The sequence below is a fragment of the Crocodylus siamensis genome, chromosome 15 (assembly GCF_052110815.1).
Source record: "Crocodylus siamensis isolate JL-2025a chromosome 15, ASM5211081v1, whole genome shotgun sequence".
In the NCBI taxonomy this organism is placed as follows: domain Eukaryota; kingdom Metazoa; phylum Chordata; order Crocodylia; family Crocodylidae; genus Crocodylus; species Crocodylus siamensis.
Window position 1 is genome coordinate 36,671,956 of NC_143409.1, and position 15,707 is coordinate 36,687,662.

Below are 15,707 nucleotides of genomic sequence, written 5' to 3' on the forward strand. Positions count from 1 at the left end.
CTTCTGTCATGTAGCATAGGCTTACCACAGCTGAATGCTCTTGGGTGATGCAGGAGGAGTAAAGTACTGTTCTCAGCATCACTCGCCCTCTTCCTGCACTTGCCAGAACTCAAGCTTTAACCATGTCACAGCTACTGCTGAAACGGCAGCAGATTTCCTTGGACTGTGGATTTTGCAGAGGCCTTTCCATGAGCAGTGGAATACGAGCTGCTGCCGGTGGCATCTGCCAGTAGTTGCTGACTGCTGGTTGGCGCACCCCCCCCCCGCCATCCCTTCCACCGCTGACAGTGCTGCCACATATGGCTTGCTGCCGCCATGCTTCCACCACCGACAGTGCTGCCACATATGGCATACATGCATGAAACTATTTTGTTTGGAGATGTGTGATGGCGTTTATGAAGCTTTCCCTCTTCCCTGCTTTCATTGTTGGTCTCTTGAACATTAAGTACATAGGAAGCAAGGCAAGCCAATGCAAATTTGAGCTAAAACCTTCATTCTTGAGGGGCCTAAGAAGGCTAAGAAGAGGTTCCAGACTATAAAAACTTGGTAGGACAGTTTAAAAAAAATGGAAAAAAAGAAAAGCTTTTTTTCCCCCACAGGAGGTTTGCAGGGTAAAACTGGACAATAGAGGAGCTCATCAATATGAATCCAGAGTTGCCAGGCCTGGGCCTTCACTTAGAGCCCCGTGCTCAACCAGGCATAATCCGTCTTTGATTACAGATAATCAAAAGCACAGAGAGATCATTTCTAAGTTTATTTGTTGAATTATGTCAGGTTCAATGCATGAATCATCTTGCAAAATAGCCTTTGCTATGCAAACATATTTTAAAGTATACTACACCTGCCTCAGTTATCCTCATATGCTGTAACAATAACTTTTTACAAGTAGAGAAGTGTAATGGTTACACAGAGTACATCCTGTTTCTGTTTTGTTTCTTGCATTTGACATTTAAAATTCCATCCATGTGCCAGCAATTAATATATCAAGGTTTTCTTTGAGAATTTTTTTTTTTGCAAGAGGTGTTTTATTTTCCATTTTTTGAGACCGCACTTTTTTTTTTAACATGCAAGTTTCTTAAAAGTGAAAAGGGAAACATTTACTGTTTTAAACCAGAGCTTTCTAGTTTGGGAGAGAAGAAAAATCCTTTGTCTTTAGAAGTTAGCATCATATAAATATTCATGAGGTATATGAAGTTTTTAAAAAGTTTTTCCAAAATATGTGTTGGAGAAACTGTTCATAGTGAACATTTTTTTGTTACTTGGAAAATATGTGTTCTAAAAATACTGTGCTATGAGAACTTTTGGACTTTTGTAAACAGCGTACATTTAACCAAATATGGCTATGCTTCTGTATTAGATTGTTTGTTGTGACAAGAAACTTAAAAATCCTTGACTGTATGCTTTTATTTAGGTACAAATATCTGTTTTCTTCAGTGTTAAGTAATAATGTTGTCTGACAAATATAGCTAATGCATTCTAATGCAGTTAATATTTTACAGGAAAGACCCTTTGCTGTCTCCCATTAGTTTCTATTACTGAGAAAAATAGTTAAATAACTGAAGCAACAGGAAGCACGCAACAGTTTATAATGATTAATATAAATCTTGGTTTCTGAGACTAACGTGACTTTGCTATCACAGACTCACTGTACTTATTTGTCTTTTGTAATAAAAATATAAGGGCAAAATTAGTTGTTTACAAGAAGTACTTCAATGTTTTAGTTGTAATATTGAAACGTAATGAAATGACACAAATGCTGTATAAGAAAAATACTTACCATATACTACAAGGTCTTCAAAAATTTTGAATGTTTTAAACATAGCAGATATAGTGATTTATCATTTTGATTATTTTCAACCAAGGAAATGCCTATTTCTGCCCCTAGCTTTTCTTTTTAATATCAGTTTTGTGTTTTGTACTTCAGTATTTTTAATGATAGCTGGCATGAACTTGAGAACTATACAACAACATTTAATATTTAAATATTGCCAATTGTTATCTTAATATCAAAAAGGAGAGAGAGAGACATGGTAGATAAGGCAATAGAACAGTTGATAGAGACAAAATTAGTATTCTTTTCTCAAGCTTAATATATCAAAGGCAAAGCAACCTTTAATTGGTCTGCAAATAAAATATATTTGAGCCAGTATTTGTTGAGGAAGAAGTCATCAGACATTTTGTTTTCTAGGCTTGTGCTCTTGAGGATTTTTTTTTTTTTACCAAAACTTTATTTGGTGAGCAGCTAAAGTAATCACAGTCCCATGAAGGACAATGGAAAAATTTGCACTCTGAGGGCCTGCACCTTATGCTGTGAGCTGCATATATGCTGTGCGTTCAGTTAAGAACAGCCTAAAATTGTTGGGATAGCAGTCTGAATTTCCCCTTTACTCTGAAATTATTTCCACTTGATGCTGCAGCCTGAAGTCTAAGGAAAAAGAACCCCAACCTACAACCATTTTTAATTTGACTTATTTGGTCACAGAGATGAAAATCCATAGTAAAAATTAGCACTGAAAGACATTCATTGTAGCAGTTGCAGCTGGTAAAATTAGGGGATGTTATGTGTTGCTGAAGTTCTTGGCTGGAAAGAATCATGGGTGAGTAGGGAGAAAAAATGCTTAGAACAGTAGGTAATGGAAATGGTGTTTCTTTTGCTATTATCGGGCTTAAAAATACACGCAAATGTTTAAGACCTGAGTTTTTCCCTTTTTATTATTTCATTGTGGTATAGAAAAGTGTGAAAGATTTATTTTCTTTTAGTTTAAATGTGTGGTTTTGGTTTTCATTTTAACCTCAAGAAAAATCAGGAAGATGAAGTCCAGAGGCATAAATAACAACGTGGTTGTGCACCTGGAGCAGCTGCCACATGCAGGGCAGCTTCTGGTTGCTGTGAGGCTCTGTGACTTGCCATTGTGTGGCTGTAGCCATTTTTTTTCCAAATCTGTCTTCCACCCCACAGTTGGCAACTGGGGCAGTTGCCTCATAACTCGGTCCTAGTAATGCTATTGTTGAAGTCTAATCTTCCTTGAATATTGGAACTCCATTGGGAGTTCTCCAAAACATGGTTGTTGTCAGTTGTATTACTTTAACTGATAGAGAGTGGGTTGAAAGTTTTATAATACTTTGGTTTTATTTAAAATGTAAACTATTCAAATGATGATAATCAATGCCTTCTACCTGTAGAGCTCAGAACTCTTTAAAAACATCACTAAAATAAAAACAACAACATTGTTCCTATTTAACTGATGGAGAAATTGAGACACAGAGAGGGAAGAAATTTGCCAAAGGCCAAGTGGCAAGGTAGTGGCAGGCCAGGAATAGAAATCATCATATCTTTTGAATTCCAGGCCATTGTCCTACCCACTAGTTTAAATTATTTCCTTTCAGTAAGTAAATAATATTGAATGCAAATATTTTTGTACTTTAGTTGGGAAGCAGGAGCGGAGGGAGCAGGGTGTACAAATACAAGAGAACCATTGACTAATAATCTGGCTATTATAAGAAGTATGTAGAACATAATCAGGAGGAGAGCAGTGGCAGCCTTAGTAAGAAAATCCCCAAGTTAGCTTGGATAACACTTGCATGGCTTCACTTCAGTCTAGCTGGCTACACATAAGAAAACAAGCCTTCTTTGGTTTGAATATGCTCTGCTGAAGCCTATGCTGCTGTGTTTTCAGTGCTTTCTTTTCCCAGGCTGGATAAATATTGCATTTATGCAAATCTAAGATGCCTTTGGCAGGGGGCAAAATGTGTGTGTGGGATGGGGGACAGGCAGGCATCAGGAATCAGGCTGCTACCTTCTGCCCCCCACCTGCTGCACAACTGCCTCTCCCACCTCCTGTCCCCTTGCCACTGCCTTCCCCACTTCAGTAGTGCCGGGAGCAAATTTAAGATGACTGCTCCCAAAAATTACACGCTATACATGGAAAATTATAACAAATGTATACATTTTTCATGTATAGAATCTAATTACTGGGGGGTCATCTGCTTCCCCACCACCTTCTACTTGAATCCAAGGTGAGGGGTTTTCCCCCTCCGTTAATGGGGGGGCTCATCTTGGATTAAATATAGTATATTTGTTTTTGAACAGGATGTATGTTCTGTTTTTATAACTATATCAGCCTGTCAATTTCATTTTGCATAGTAAACTTGTCTTAATTTCTTCCTGTAGGAAGAAGAAAGGCGTGTGGCATCTGTCGCTGCAAGAAAAGAGGAAGAGAAGAAGCGTGAAAGCCACAGACAGACCTTGCTAAAGGTATTTTATTGTCCTAACTGTAATTGAGGTTAGATAAAATACTGTTAATGTAATTTATAGCAATACTGAACATGTTAATGTCTGTCAGTAATTTATTCACAGATATATACATTTTTATTTATTTCCCATTTGGACTAAGCACTAGACTGGGGGGTGTTTTGCAGTTTTTCTTTTTTTTCTTTTTTGTTGAAACTGTTCCAATGTATAGTTAAAAAGAATTCATAGGAGGTGTGATGGGAACTCTGGTGCCCCCTGTCCTAGGAGAATGCTTTTACTTTCAAGTTATATTCACCTCCTGCTGAACCCGATTAATATTTTATTTAAACAAAGTAGAACAGTTTCAGCAGGAGAGATGATTCAGGAACACTGTTAAGGCCAGTGATTTGAGCCCTTACTTCCACATGTGAGACCCAAATTCAAGGGTTTAATGGCACTGCTATCTTTTCTATTTTGTGAATGATTCTGTGCCTCTTTGAATTTAGAACTGTATTTTCAAATTTAATTTATTTTTTATGAATATACTTGAAAACAAAATGATTTGTTATGGATTGAATGAAAGGTTTGATACAATTTGGGATAATACCAAAATGACTTGGTTTTGAGGGGACTCAAAACATTTTTTATTTACTTCAGCACAGACTGAAGAAAATGTAGACTGTGCTCTATGGCACTGTCTTTAAGTATGAGGGTTCAAAAATCCAACAGTTTGTAACCTAAAGAAACTGCAAGAGGGAAAATGAAGAATTTTGCCAGTAGGTACTGCATAATGAAATTGATAGGCTAGAAAAAAGAATGGGGGTGAAATTGTAATTTATGGGAATCCAAGAATATATTAAATGTATATTATTTGTATACATCTTACCAACTAGATGATTAATTGCTTAGTAATTAAGTTTTTAAAAATTCTATGCTGTATTTATTCTGTTGTTTCTATCTTTAAAATCAATACTTATTATATTTATCTTTGTACCGTGGAAAATATTCATTTAAGTTTGTTTTTAAAATTGTTTTATATTAGTTCTTTTTATTAAAGTGTGGAGACATAGATGCAGATCAGATGCCCACAAAACTGACTGATATGTTTGCCTTCCTACTCAGTGAAAAAAAATTTGTGACATTTTTATGGAAGTGTGATCTGCTTTTGTTTCTGGTCCTGAAGCTTTGAAGCATGTTTCCTTGTAGTAGGAGACACTGTTGTTTGTCTTGATGCCCTAGATCTTTCTCAAACCACTTTACCAGTGAAAATTCCCATTGGAGGAATGAGGGCATGTATTATTCATGTGTAATGCTGTGCTCACTCAAGCTTGAACAGGAAATTGAAGGTTTTATACTTTAGTGGAGGTTTCTTTCTTCTCTTTAAAAGGATAAAACAGCATAACAACCAACTGTGGTTACCTTTTAGTTGTTTCAAAAAAAAAAAAAAGATTCTTCCCTCTCCTATGGAAATATCCATGCTTTCCTTGCATGTTCAGATTCTAGTTTCTGTTTCCTGTCTTCTTGGAAAGCCTCACAGAATTCTCCACTTCTTGATCAGGGTGCTGTGGTGCACTTGGGTGCCTTGAGATCCTTTCAGAGGTCTTGTGGGATGCCATACAATTTTAACACTGTTAGGTATACAAACATGATTCACAAAATTCACAGAATTTTCGGATAGGAAATAAGGCATCCTGAACTATTATGACTTCTTAGAGTTTTTTGCAACAGAAGAATTACTGTATTATTTTTGTCATTTTCCAAGGGTGCCTTGAGTCTGTTCAAGGATGCCTTGAGTCTTGAAAAGGTCGAGGACCACTGATCTAGAAGCTTGTGTAGGCAAGAGGTCCCTTTCAGCAGGGACTAAACTGAGTATTTCTTGAAATAAAATGACTAATTGCCATCAAAGCCTTTAAATATATGAACTAGATATAATCTTTTGTTAGGACACCTTAGTTTTTATGTTGGACAGCTTCACAGCTGAGTCTCAAGCTATGTACAAGCATTCATTTGCAGCGATGGAAAACGTACACCGCTAGGAATGGGCATTCAGTGTGGAACAATCCCATATCCCTTTGTGCTTACCTGAGACTGGGGTGGTTCTGGTTTGGGGAAAGAGTAGGCTGCTCCAGTCTTCCTACTCGCGGGGTGGGGGGGGACTGGAGCAGAAGGGGAAAGACCCCTGCTTGCTTCTAACTTTGAAGGATTCTGGCGTGAGAAGTGGATAGGGGATTAGAGCAATGCTCCCTCTGTTCAGCTCCTGGTGCCCAGCAACCAAGGCAACTGAGTAGCACTGTAAGCCCATTACCCACTCCTCATCCTGGGGACTTCGATGTATGAGGAGCTGTCTGGGAGCAGCTGGTGACTGCATCAACCCTCCCCTCTTGCACTACAGAATGGGTGGGAACAGCTGCCCCCCATGCCTCTTCCAAACTGGGGTGACCCCCACTCCAGAAGGTCTGGGAGCCTTTTCCTGCAGCTCCTCTCCTCCTAGTCCCTGAAAGGAATTAAGCCTCAAATAAAATATAAAAAAGTTCGTTCTCCTAGGGAAAAACTCTTCTGGGAGTTACTTTTACCTTGTTGGAGTTGGGTTATTTTTTCTGCCGGAGCTGCCATTTTTATTTTGTGAGAAAAAGCTGGAATGTCACTACGCTACGGTTTCTCGTTGGAGAGCAGTAGTTCTTCCATTAGAAATGGAGCATCTGTACATGGCCTCAAGAAGATAGCAGAGCAGTGCAGAAGATCAAGTAGAAGAGCATAACATAGCTCCACGTGGCTGGGATGCCTCAAGAGTAGCAGGTTAACTAGGTCTCCTAATCTTAAAGCCGCTCATTCACTCCTTAGCATGTCCTCCACCCCCTAGTTTCCCTGCTCTGAAGCCAGTAGAAGGTCATCCATCATCAAGGCCTACACCTATGCTGTTTTCAACCCACTTCATTCTGCTGACCCAAAATTCAGCATGTAGTACTCATGAACACTTACTGTGCAACAGTGAAGGGACCAAACTTCATTGAGGCATGGCAGGCCTTGGTGCTTGCCCTTAGCTCTTTTCCAGAGTCCTTAGACAGGGTTTCTTGTCTGATTTCTTAGCATGGGTGTTTGTCTTTATGAAAGAAGCTGCCATTCTATTCCGAGTTTTTGCCTGCTCCTCATCTATGATTGGCCTAAATAAAGAATTTACGCTGGTCATTTTCTTTTCTTCCTTATTGCCGTCTCCTTCTCCATGGTTCATCTTGGAAACAGTGTCTGAACAGCTCTCTCTCTCCACCCTCCAAACGAAAGAAAGAAACACAACCAGCCCATAGAAGCATCTTCAGAGGAGACTACAGCTTGCTTGTAATCTAAATACATTTCTGAAAAAATAGAAAATTGTTTTCTTCTTTAGTCCTTTTCTTTCATAGAAACAACCTGTTTAATGAAAATTCTTGTTGTTTTAAATCCAAATTGAAATAGATTATTTTAAGTTCTGATTCCCAAGTCCAAGATTTTCCTTTCGCAATGAAGAGATTTAAATGAATTCAGAATCTTCAAGTAGTTCATCTTTAGAACAGTAGGAAAAAACAGTAACGTTCAAGCATACTTCAGTTATTATTTCTCTCTGGTTATTTCCTCAGGATTTCTTCTTAATGTCTTTCAGTCACTTTTGTGTGAATAGAATGTTTTTGTCCTTAATGCTGTTTTGTTTGACTTTCTTGTGTTTGATTTTTGGGGAATTAACTCATGAGATTAAAAAAAAATCACTTTAAAATTCTATGATGTAGTTGCAAGGAATATGAAATAGGACCTTTCTTGTGACTGGAAACTCAAAGATTTTTTTTTTTAAAGACTTTGATCCCAGTATCTATAGAGTCTTGTTAGGAAGATTAGTTGGATTTCAGTACTCTAAAGTCTTTGATTGGTAATGATCTTTTGTAATGCTCTTCATTTCCATATGGGAGCAGCAATGACCATTAAGTTTCAGGAGCTGTGTTGTTCTTTTTTTAATTCCATCTGTTTATAGGCACTTAAGACTTTTTGAAGCCTTCAATCTTTGGGTAAAATTTTGTAACCTTATCATGGACAGTGTGTGTGTGTGTGGCAGCAAAGCTATATATATTAAAGTTGTATATAGATTGCTTTTTCACTTGAGGATTATAAAAACCCCCTATATATTCTAATTCCAAAAACTCATGTAACTTCTTAGCTATTCTGTAGCCAGAATGGCTATTGTAGAAAGAAGAAATTTGGAGTGAAAAACACCCTCATTGATCAAAGTGCCTTCAAATGTTTTACTGCCTTGGATTTGACCTAGTTATGATCTGTTGGAAGTTAGCACTTGCACAGTATCTTTATGTAGGGTTTTCTGTTAAGGTCCTAGAACAAGGAGTTAAGTGTTTTTTTTTTCTTTCCCTTTGGAAAGCATTTTCAAATTTCTCTCCACATTATTTCCACATGATGTGTTGTGTGACCCTTTAATATTGTTTGATATATTCCTTTTTCTTACTTTTCCAAAAGGAATCAAATTTCATGGCCATATGCAGTACTGTTTGCCATCATAATAGGATGTAATGCTATGCTGATGAAAATATTCTCGTAGCTTTTTATTATTCAGGCTCTACCAGTACAGTTACCTCTGGGGTCTGTTCTGGTACTTCATAACAAAAAGCCACTTTCCATTCTTGGGTGCAGTTTTTCCTTTGACTCTTTTTTTTACTCGCAGTGCCTGGTCAGTAAGTTGTTGTTATATACGTACTGGTTTTTGAAAAGTGTGTATGATGCACTTGTTTATCTTATTTCTCATAGTGAGGGACAAATGAACTACATAGCTTTTTGCTGCCTAGTGTACCTGTTTTTTGTCAGTTAATATTTTGTAATTTACTGATTTACCAAAAGTATTATTAAATCAACAATGTGGCAGAATCTCTACTACTTTAATTCAAAATGAGGCATACTGAAAGAAGAAAAATCTTAAAACACAATGAATGTTATTGAGAATACAAGGTATTATAAGAATTCTGCAACAATTTGTTGCAAACATATCAATATTTTTACCAGACAATGATATCGAATATTATGCATTCTTCATAAGGTCTTCCACTTCCTTAAAGTGGGTCTGGCATGAATTCTGACTTTAACAAATGTGCGTCAAATTGTTTTCTACATCTGTATACCTTAAAATGGTGAAAACCCCTTACTTTGTACTGGTTGTGATAAGGAAATGGTCAGAAAACTACAATTAAAATAGCATTCCAAATATTAGTGCAAGTTATGTATTCAGGTATAAATAAAATAAATAGGAATAAAACCCAGTTATTGTTTTTATAATCGCTACAAAGGAATTCTTGTAAGCCCCTTATTTTTGGTGTGAGGTAATGTATATGGCTGGACACAGAAGTAGCTTTTTGCCACCATAAACATTTTTATGGTAGCACAAAGATGAAGCAAACAGATGTCCATGCCCTTTGTCACTCCACAAATGCCCAGAATGTCTGGACATAATGTAGATGGTATGAGTTTGTGCCACTGTTTTATGGCAGATGTCTGTTTCCTTTTTAAGGCAGGAGAATGCAGGCAGACCAGAGCTGCCCATGATCTCCAGCCATCTTGTACAGGTGCTTCTGGGTTTCAAGTGGCTGGGAATTCCCCAGGATTGGCTCCCAGAAGAACCAAGGGCACCTGCCTAGGTCCCCCTGTTTGCAGAGATGTGCCCCAAGTTGGATTGCTGATGCATGCATCTCTGCAGATGGAGAAACCCCAGGATTAAATAGAGATTATCTTTAAGTACATCTTCAAAGTGAAGGGTTTTCACCATTTTAAGGTATACAAATGTAGAAAACAATGTGAAACATGTTTTTTAAATTCAGAATTCATGCCAAACCCACTTTAAGGAAGTGGATGGCATTATGAAGCATGCGTAATATCTGATATTGTTATCTGGCAAGATTGTCTGGTAAGAATATTGATATATTTGCAACAAATTGTTGCAGCATTTTTACAATACTTTGTATTCTCAACAACATTCGTTGTGTTTTAAGATTTTTCTTCTTTCATAGTTTCATAGTGCTTAGGGTCGGAAGAGACCTAAATAGAACGACGGGTACGCCCCCCCTGCCCTGGGCAGGAGCAGGTGCTGCGGTTGTCACCCCAGCTAAATCGTATCACCCCAGCCAAATATCTGTCAGTATCTTTCAGTATGCCTCATTTTGAACTAAAGAAGTGGGGACTCTGCTGCATTACTGATTTGCCAAAAGTGTTATTAAATCGACAGATTACAAAATGCTAACTGACCAAAAAAACCCAGGTACACAGCAGCAAAAAAAAAAAAGCTAAGTACCATATTTTACAGTGTATGGGTCAACACATTGTATACGTTGACCCCAGATTTCTGTTTAAAAAAAGGTATGTCTGGTATATAAGTTGACCCCACCTCGGTGTGCAAGGCATGGACACCCAGGTGGTTTTGTGGGAGGGGTGGCGTACTGGTGGGCTCACAGGATGTTGGATTGGTTCTTGGGAGCTTGGGCAGCACACAGCCTTCTGGCAGCCTGCCTGGCTGTCCCCTGGGACTGCTGCCACCCCAGAGGGAAGGACTGGGCCCCCACAGCTCAGGAGCTGCCTGGCCTGGTGGCAGCTCACTCCCTGGCCATGGAGCAAGTGGCAAGGCTCTGCTGAGAGCAGGATCAGGACCCTCACCACTTCTGCCTTCAGTGGTGGCCAGTAGGGTACCTGGTGCAGCCTGGGAAGGGGCTGGCTTGCCCCAGGGGCAGTGTGGGGTGTCAGGCAGGGGCAATGCGGTCTTCCCCACCCATACCCACTACCCTGTGCTGCCCCTGGGACAAGCCAGCCCCTTCCCAGGCAGTACCAGGTGTCTTGCCAGCTGCTGCTAAAGGGAGAATTGGTGAGGAGCCCAGTCCTGCTTCCAGAGGAGCCTTCCTGCCTGCCCTGTGGCTGGGGAGTGAGATAACGGCCAGGCTGGGCAGCCCCTGAGCTGCGGGGGGCCCAGGTCCTTACTTCTGTGGCAGCAGCTCACCCTGGGTCTGGGCAAGCAGGGTGCCAGTGAGCTGGGTGCTGGTTGAGCTACCAGGAGCTCAGTTCAACTTCCCGGGAGACTACCAGCACGATGCTTCTCCTACAAGCTCACCTGGGCTTTCAGTGCCTTGCGCACTGAGATGGGGGATGTTATATAAATTGAGGTTGAATTTTAAAAATTGTCTTCAAAACTCAACTTTTACACTGTGAAATACGGTAGTTCATTCTGTTTCCTGCTCTGAATTACTAATATTCATACAAAACAGGAACTCTCCTCAAAAAGTACTGTTTTTGAAATTTTAGTGTGAATGGCTCAGTGTGAAGAAAACAATTAGCTATACAAACAAGTGTCTTTTCAGAGAGCTTTTCTACAGAAGGTTGTCAAGATATTGCTTTAGTGTGGTAAATTTAAGTTGGACTGAATTTTTACACTGCCTGATAAGTATGCTGTCTCTCACTTGTTTTTCTCTTTCACAGTTAACAAATCCTGTTTTCAATCATATTTAATTTCTAAAGAAATTATATTTACTTGAAACTCTTGATAGGAGTAACTCTGCTGTCCAATTTAGGCATTACAGTATACAGTTGTATGTATCAACTTCCTCTCTGTGTAATGCATTTTAACATTACGATTTAAAGATCTTACTGGTTAAAGAGTATTCTTCATTGTACATATGTCGACTATCTCAGACTAACTAGTTAAGGCTCTGAAACCAATAGAACCATTTTAAGTTCAACACCTTTGATTAATCTACTGTATTTTCTGTATACATTAATCTCACTGTAATGGCATTTTCTATTTAAGCATCTTTATGATGATCTTATCAGGGTTTAAAGTTCAGTAGATTAATCTCTGGTTTATCATGGGGGGGGGAACCCATAATGTTTCACTGTAGCGAATACAGCACAATTTGAAGTAATATGGTTGTCAGCTTTCACCGCTGTAATGTTTACCAGTTTGTCAGTAAAAGAAGAAAAATTGAATATGAAAGACTTTGTTAAGAGAATGTTGAGGATCTGTAGATAAGAACACAAAGGTCTGGAGATGTCAGTTACTGTTTTATATACTTCATCTTTTCAATGAACTGTTCACTCATTAAGATGTGCTCTTTAATAGCTGTACTGTATGAAGATTCTTATTTGCTTGTGTTACTGTAGTGCTGGCAGGCCCCATGGTGGTAGTTATTATCCAACTAAACCATAAGAGGCAATCCATTGGTATGAAGATTAATTCTGCAGCTGGAAACAGGAGGTTTAATGTAGCTGGCCTAGATCACAGATCTAATGTTAAATTTATCCAATCCAAAATGACTTAGAATTTAAGATGACCCCTCAATAATTAGGATCTGCACATGGAAATTATAAATAATTATTGGAGGATTGTCTTAAATTTGTGCTCACAATACTGACAGGGAAAGCAGTGGCAGGAAACAATAAGCCAGACCCCCACCCCTTGCCCTTCCCTGTGCCTGCCCCCACCCTCCTGCTGCCTATCGCCCCCCACACCACTTTCCCCCTGGCCCCCTGTGCCTGCCCCTTTCTGCTGTGCCCAGTGCCACTTGCCCCCCTGTTGCTCCCTCCCTGCCTCCTATTCTCCCCACTACAGACCTTTGGGGTGGCTCTGGTTCCAGCTTTGGGGAGACTGGTCCAGTCTGGCCAGGCAGAAGCAGTGACATCACGTCTTGGTCTGGCTGGGTTGAGGCTGGAGCTGGGGGGTGGAGGGGGAGGGCAGGCAGCATGGACTTGCCTGCTCCCCCCATCCCTATTGTGGGTCTCCCCTGTGCACCTTCCACCTTGTTCCCCCTCCCCCCACTCCAGCAGCCAACTTGGCCTCGTCTTGGATTCAAGTACATACAGTAAGTGTTGATCCTGGGTCTTTTGGTTTGCAAGCACTACACAGAAAGTCACTTAAACACATTTTCATTTTTTTCTGTTTGCAAAATAAGGCTAATAAAATGTTGTATTTTGTAGTGCTTTTTTGTCTGTGGATATTGGAATAACGTTGCTAGTTCTACATTGTACAGAGCAAGAGACAGAATCCACATCTTGCAAAAAATGCAACTTGAAATTAAAAAAATCTAGTGATTAAGGCGCTATATATATATATATATATATATATATATATATATATATATATATAAAAAAAAAATTAACCTTCCACATCTAAATTGATAATTTATTGTCTTTCTGAATGTGCAAACATGCGTTTTCAAAAAATAGTTCTAAAACAGGTACATACTGCTCCCTTTCTTCTAAAACTTAATGGAGTATTAATACAGATGCCAAATGTCTACAGACATTTGGGGGACTTCAAGCGGAGACTGGACAGATATTTGGCTGGGGTGAAATGATCCTGGCACCCATTCCTGCCCGGGGCAGGGAGTCGGACCTGATGATCTGTTTAGGTCCCTTCCGACCCTAAGTACTATGATACTACTATGACAAAATATATATAATTACTATTTTTCATCTCAGTGTTTTAGTGATAATGCATAGTGCCTTACTGTAGTAGAGGATATAATGATGGGCATTCCAATAATGGCTATTAAGGGATTGAAAAATAAGTTCCTTCAGGCACCCGTGCTGATTTTTACAGCCCTGTAATGCACTGTGTACAACTTACTAAAATGAGAAACTTCTAGCAGTGTAAAGTTCAAAGGAATTTTAAAATGTAGCACTGAATTGTTGTTTATATAGCAAAAATATACCAGCATTACAAAGGGCTGAAACGCTAATAAGATGTAATATATTGATGACAGGTCACAAAAGATGGTTTGTCTAGAATTAAGGAAATAGTTGCTAGTAAAGATAATGCCTTGTGTGAAATGAATGTAATGGATTTCTATTTGAAAAAGAGATTATTTATACTTACTAATGTAAAATTGACACAACAGAAATCCTCTGAACTGTAAGCTTGAAGTTCCAGGTGCAGTGCAAAATTCCAGATATCCAACAAAACATGCAGAGTTAAAAGCTGTGTGCAGAGCTTACTGTGCATGTTCTGCTTTCCAGCAGCCTTAGGCTGAGTTTTGACGTGGGTGTTAAACCTATCAAGTTGTGTCGTTTATATAACAAGAAAAATGCTGTCAAATTTCATTATTGTTTTTACAATAACATTTCCCCTGTACCCTTTAGAGTACATTTAAAAGGCAATCGCTATTGTGACTGAAGTGTGGGTAGACCCCAGTTAACCTGGATACTGGTAGTAGTCTAGGCACAGTGTCATGAAGGGTCACAGTGGGCTTAATTTTTTGAATGCATACAGTAATATGCCTCTCTGCACCCTGTGAAGACGAGGGTTTGTGAAGTAACTGGGAATGTGTAGAGCTACGGCAAAGCTAGGGACAGAAATTACACATAAGACCAGTATAAGTGATTGGAAACTGATTCAAATCTGTAACAACAGAAGTTCAGTGCACATAAACCAGTTTTGGCCATTTTGAAAGTGGTTTAAGGTAAACCTGGATGGCTGTAGCATCAGATTTTAACTGATTTAAGTAAAATTGGTTTATTGAACCTCTGTCCCAGATCCCCTCCAGATTCAAGTTAACTCACAGTCCCCCAGCATCCCAGGATGCTTTGCACCTCCTCTGTACCTCCCTACTTTACAATGTGGGCTGGCTATCCTTGGCCCAAGATGTCTGCTCCAGCCAAGCAGGGAGGCGTGCTCTAGTGCTCCCAGATTTCTGGTCTGGGTCACTGTAGACACGTGACTGCATTTCCAGAATCAGAAGTAAATGTCTGTTCACTTCCTTTTTAGTTCAGTCTACAAAGTGTAGCCTAACCTGTGAAGACTGAATTGCTTCAGCCTTGGGCTTTTTAACTGTCTGTACTTAACCCAAATAGCTATGCAGGACTACTGAAGTGCTGTAGATGTTTGTTGTGACTTATTTCAGAGGGCTTTGGGGTAAACTGTACCATGTTTCCAGAGTGGATTTAGCAGTCCGTTTTGAGTTCCATGTTGATATGACCATGCTGGTACCCAAACTAGCTGGTTTAAAGCTAGGCTTTTAATGTATCACCTGATTTTTCCATACTGTTTTATGCAGCTTTTATTGTTACTGTGACCCCTTATTTTTTTTAAAACATCAGTCAGTGGAAAACATGCATTGAAGCATTAGGAAGCAATATTGATCTTAATATATAGCTGATGACCAATATGGTACTATCCTTCAACCAAAAGGCTTCATTAAAGAATATATTCCAGTGTGTTGTTTACATCTTAAGATAATTTCTTATGGTTTTTATATTTTGTTCCAGGAAAAGAAACGATTAACAATTTGCAATATTGCTCGTCAGTGGGAGAGACAGCAAAATCGAGTTGCCCTTTTGTCTGCTTCAGAACAAGATAAAAAAGATGATGAAGTGTCTCAGATCAGTGGTAGTACAGCCTATGTTTTTCCTGAAGAAAGCAGGTATATAAGTGTTTTACTGGAAATATTTCTTTTAGCTCAAACAGGAAAAACTATTT

The 15,707-nt window shown here is 39.1% G+C and overlaps 1 protein-coding gene across 5 annotated transcripts in view; it reads left to right on the forward strand.

Annotated features, from left to right (window-relative positions):
- The window catches only part of LRRC49 (leucine rich repeat containing 49), a 132,437-nt gene that overhangs the window by 76,533 nt on the left and 40,197 nt on the right, over nucleotides 1-15,707 (forward strand). For all 5 annotated transcript variants that reach the window (XR_016439273.1, XM_090028492.1, XM_090028491.1 and 2 more), the window contains 2 exons: nucleotides 4,172-4,255; nucleotides 15,497-15,651. Coding sequence is in view for 4 of the 5 variants with exons in the window: in XM_090028492.1 (XP_089884618.1) it covers nucleotides 4,172-4,255; nucleotides 15,497-15,651 (239 nt within the window). In the remaining variant the exon portion in view is untranslated. The remainder of the gene's footprint in view (nucleotides 1-4,171; nucleotides 4,256-15,496; nucleotides 15,652-15,707) is intronic.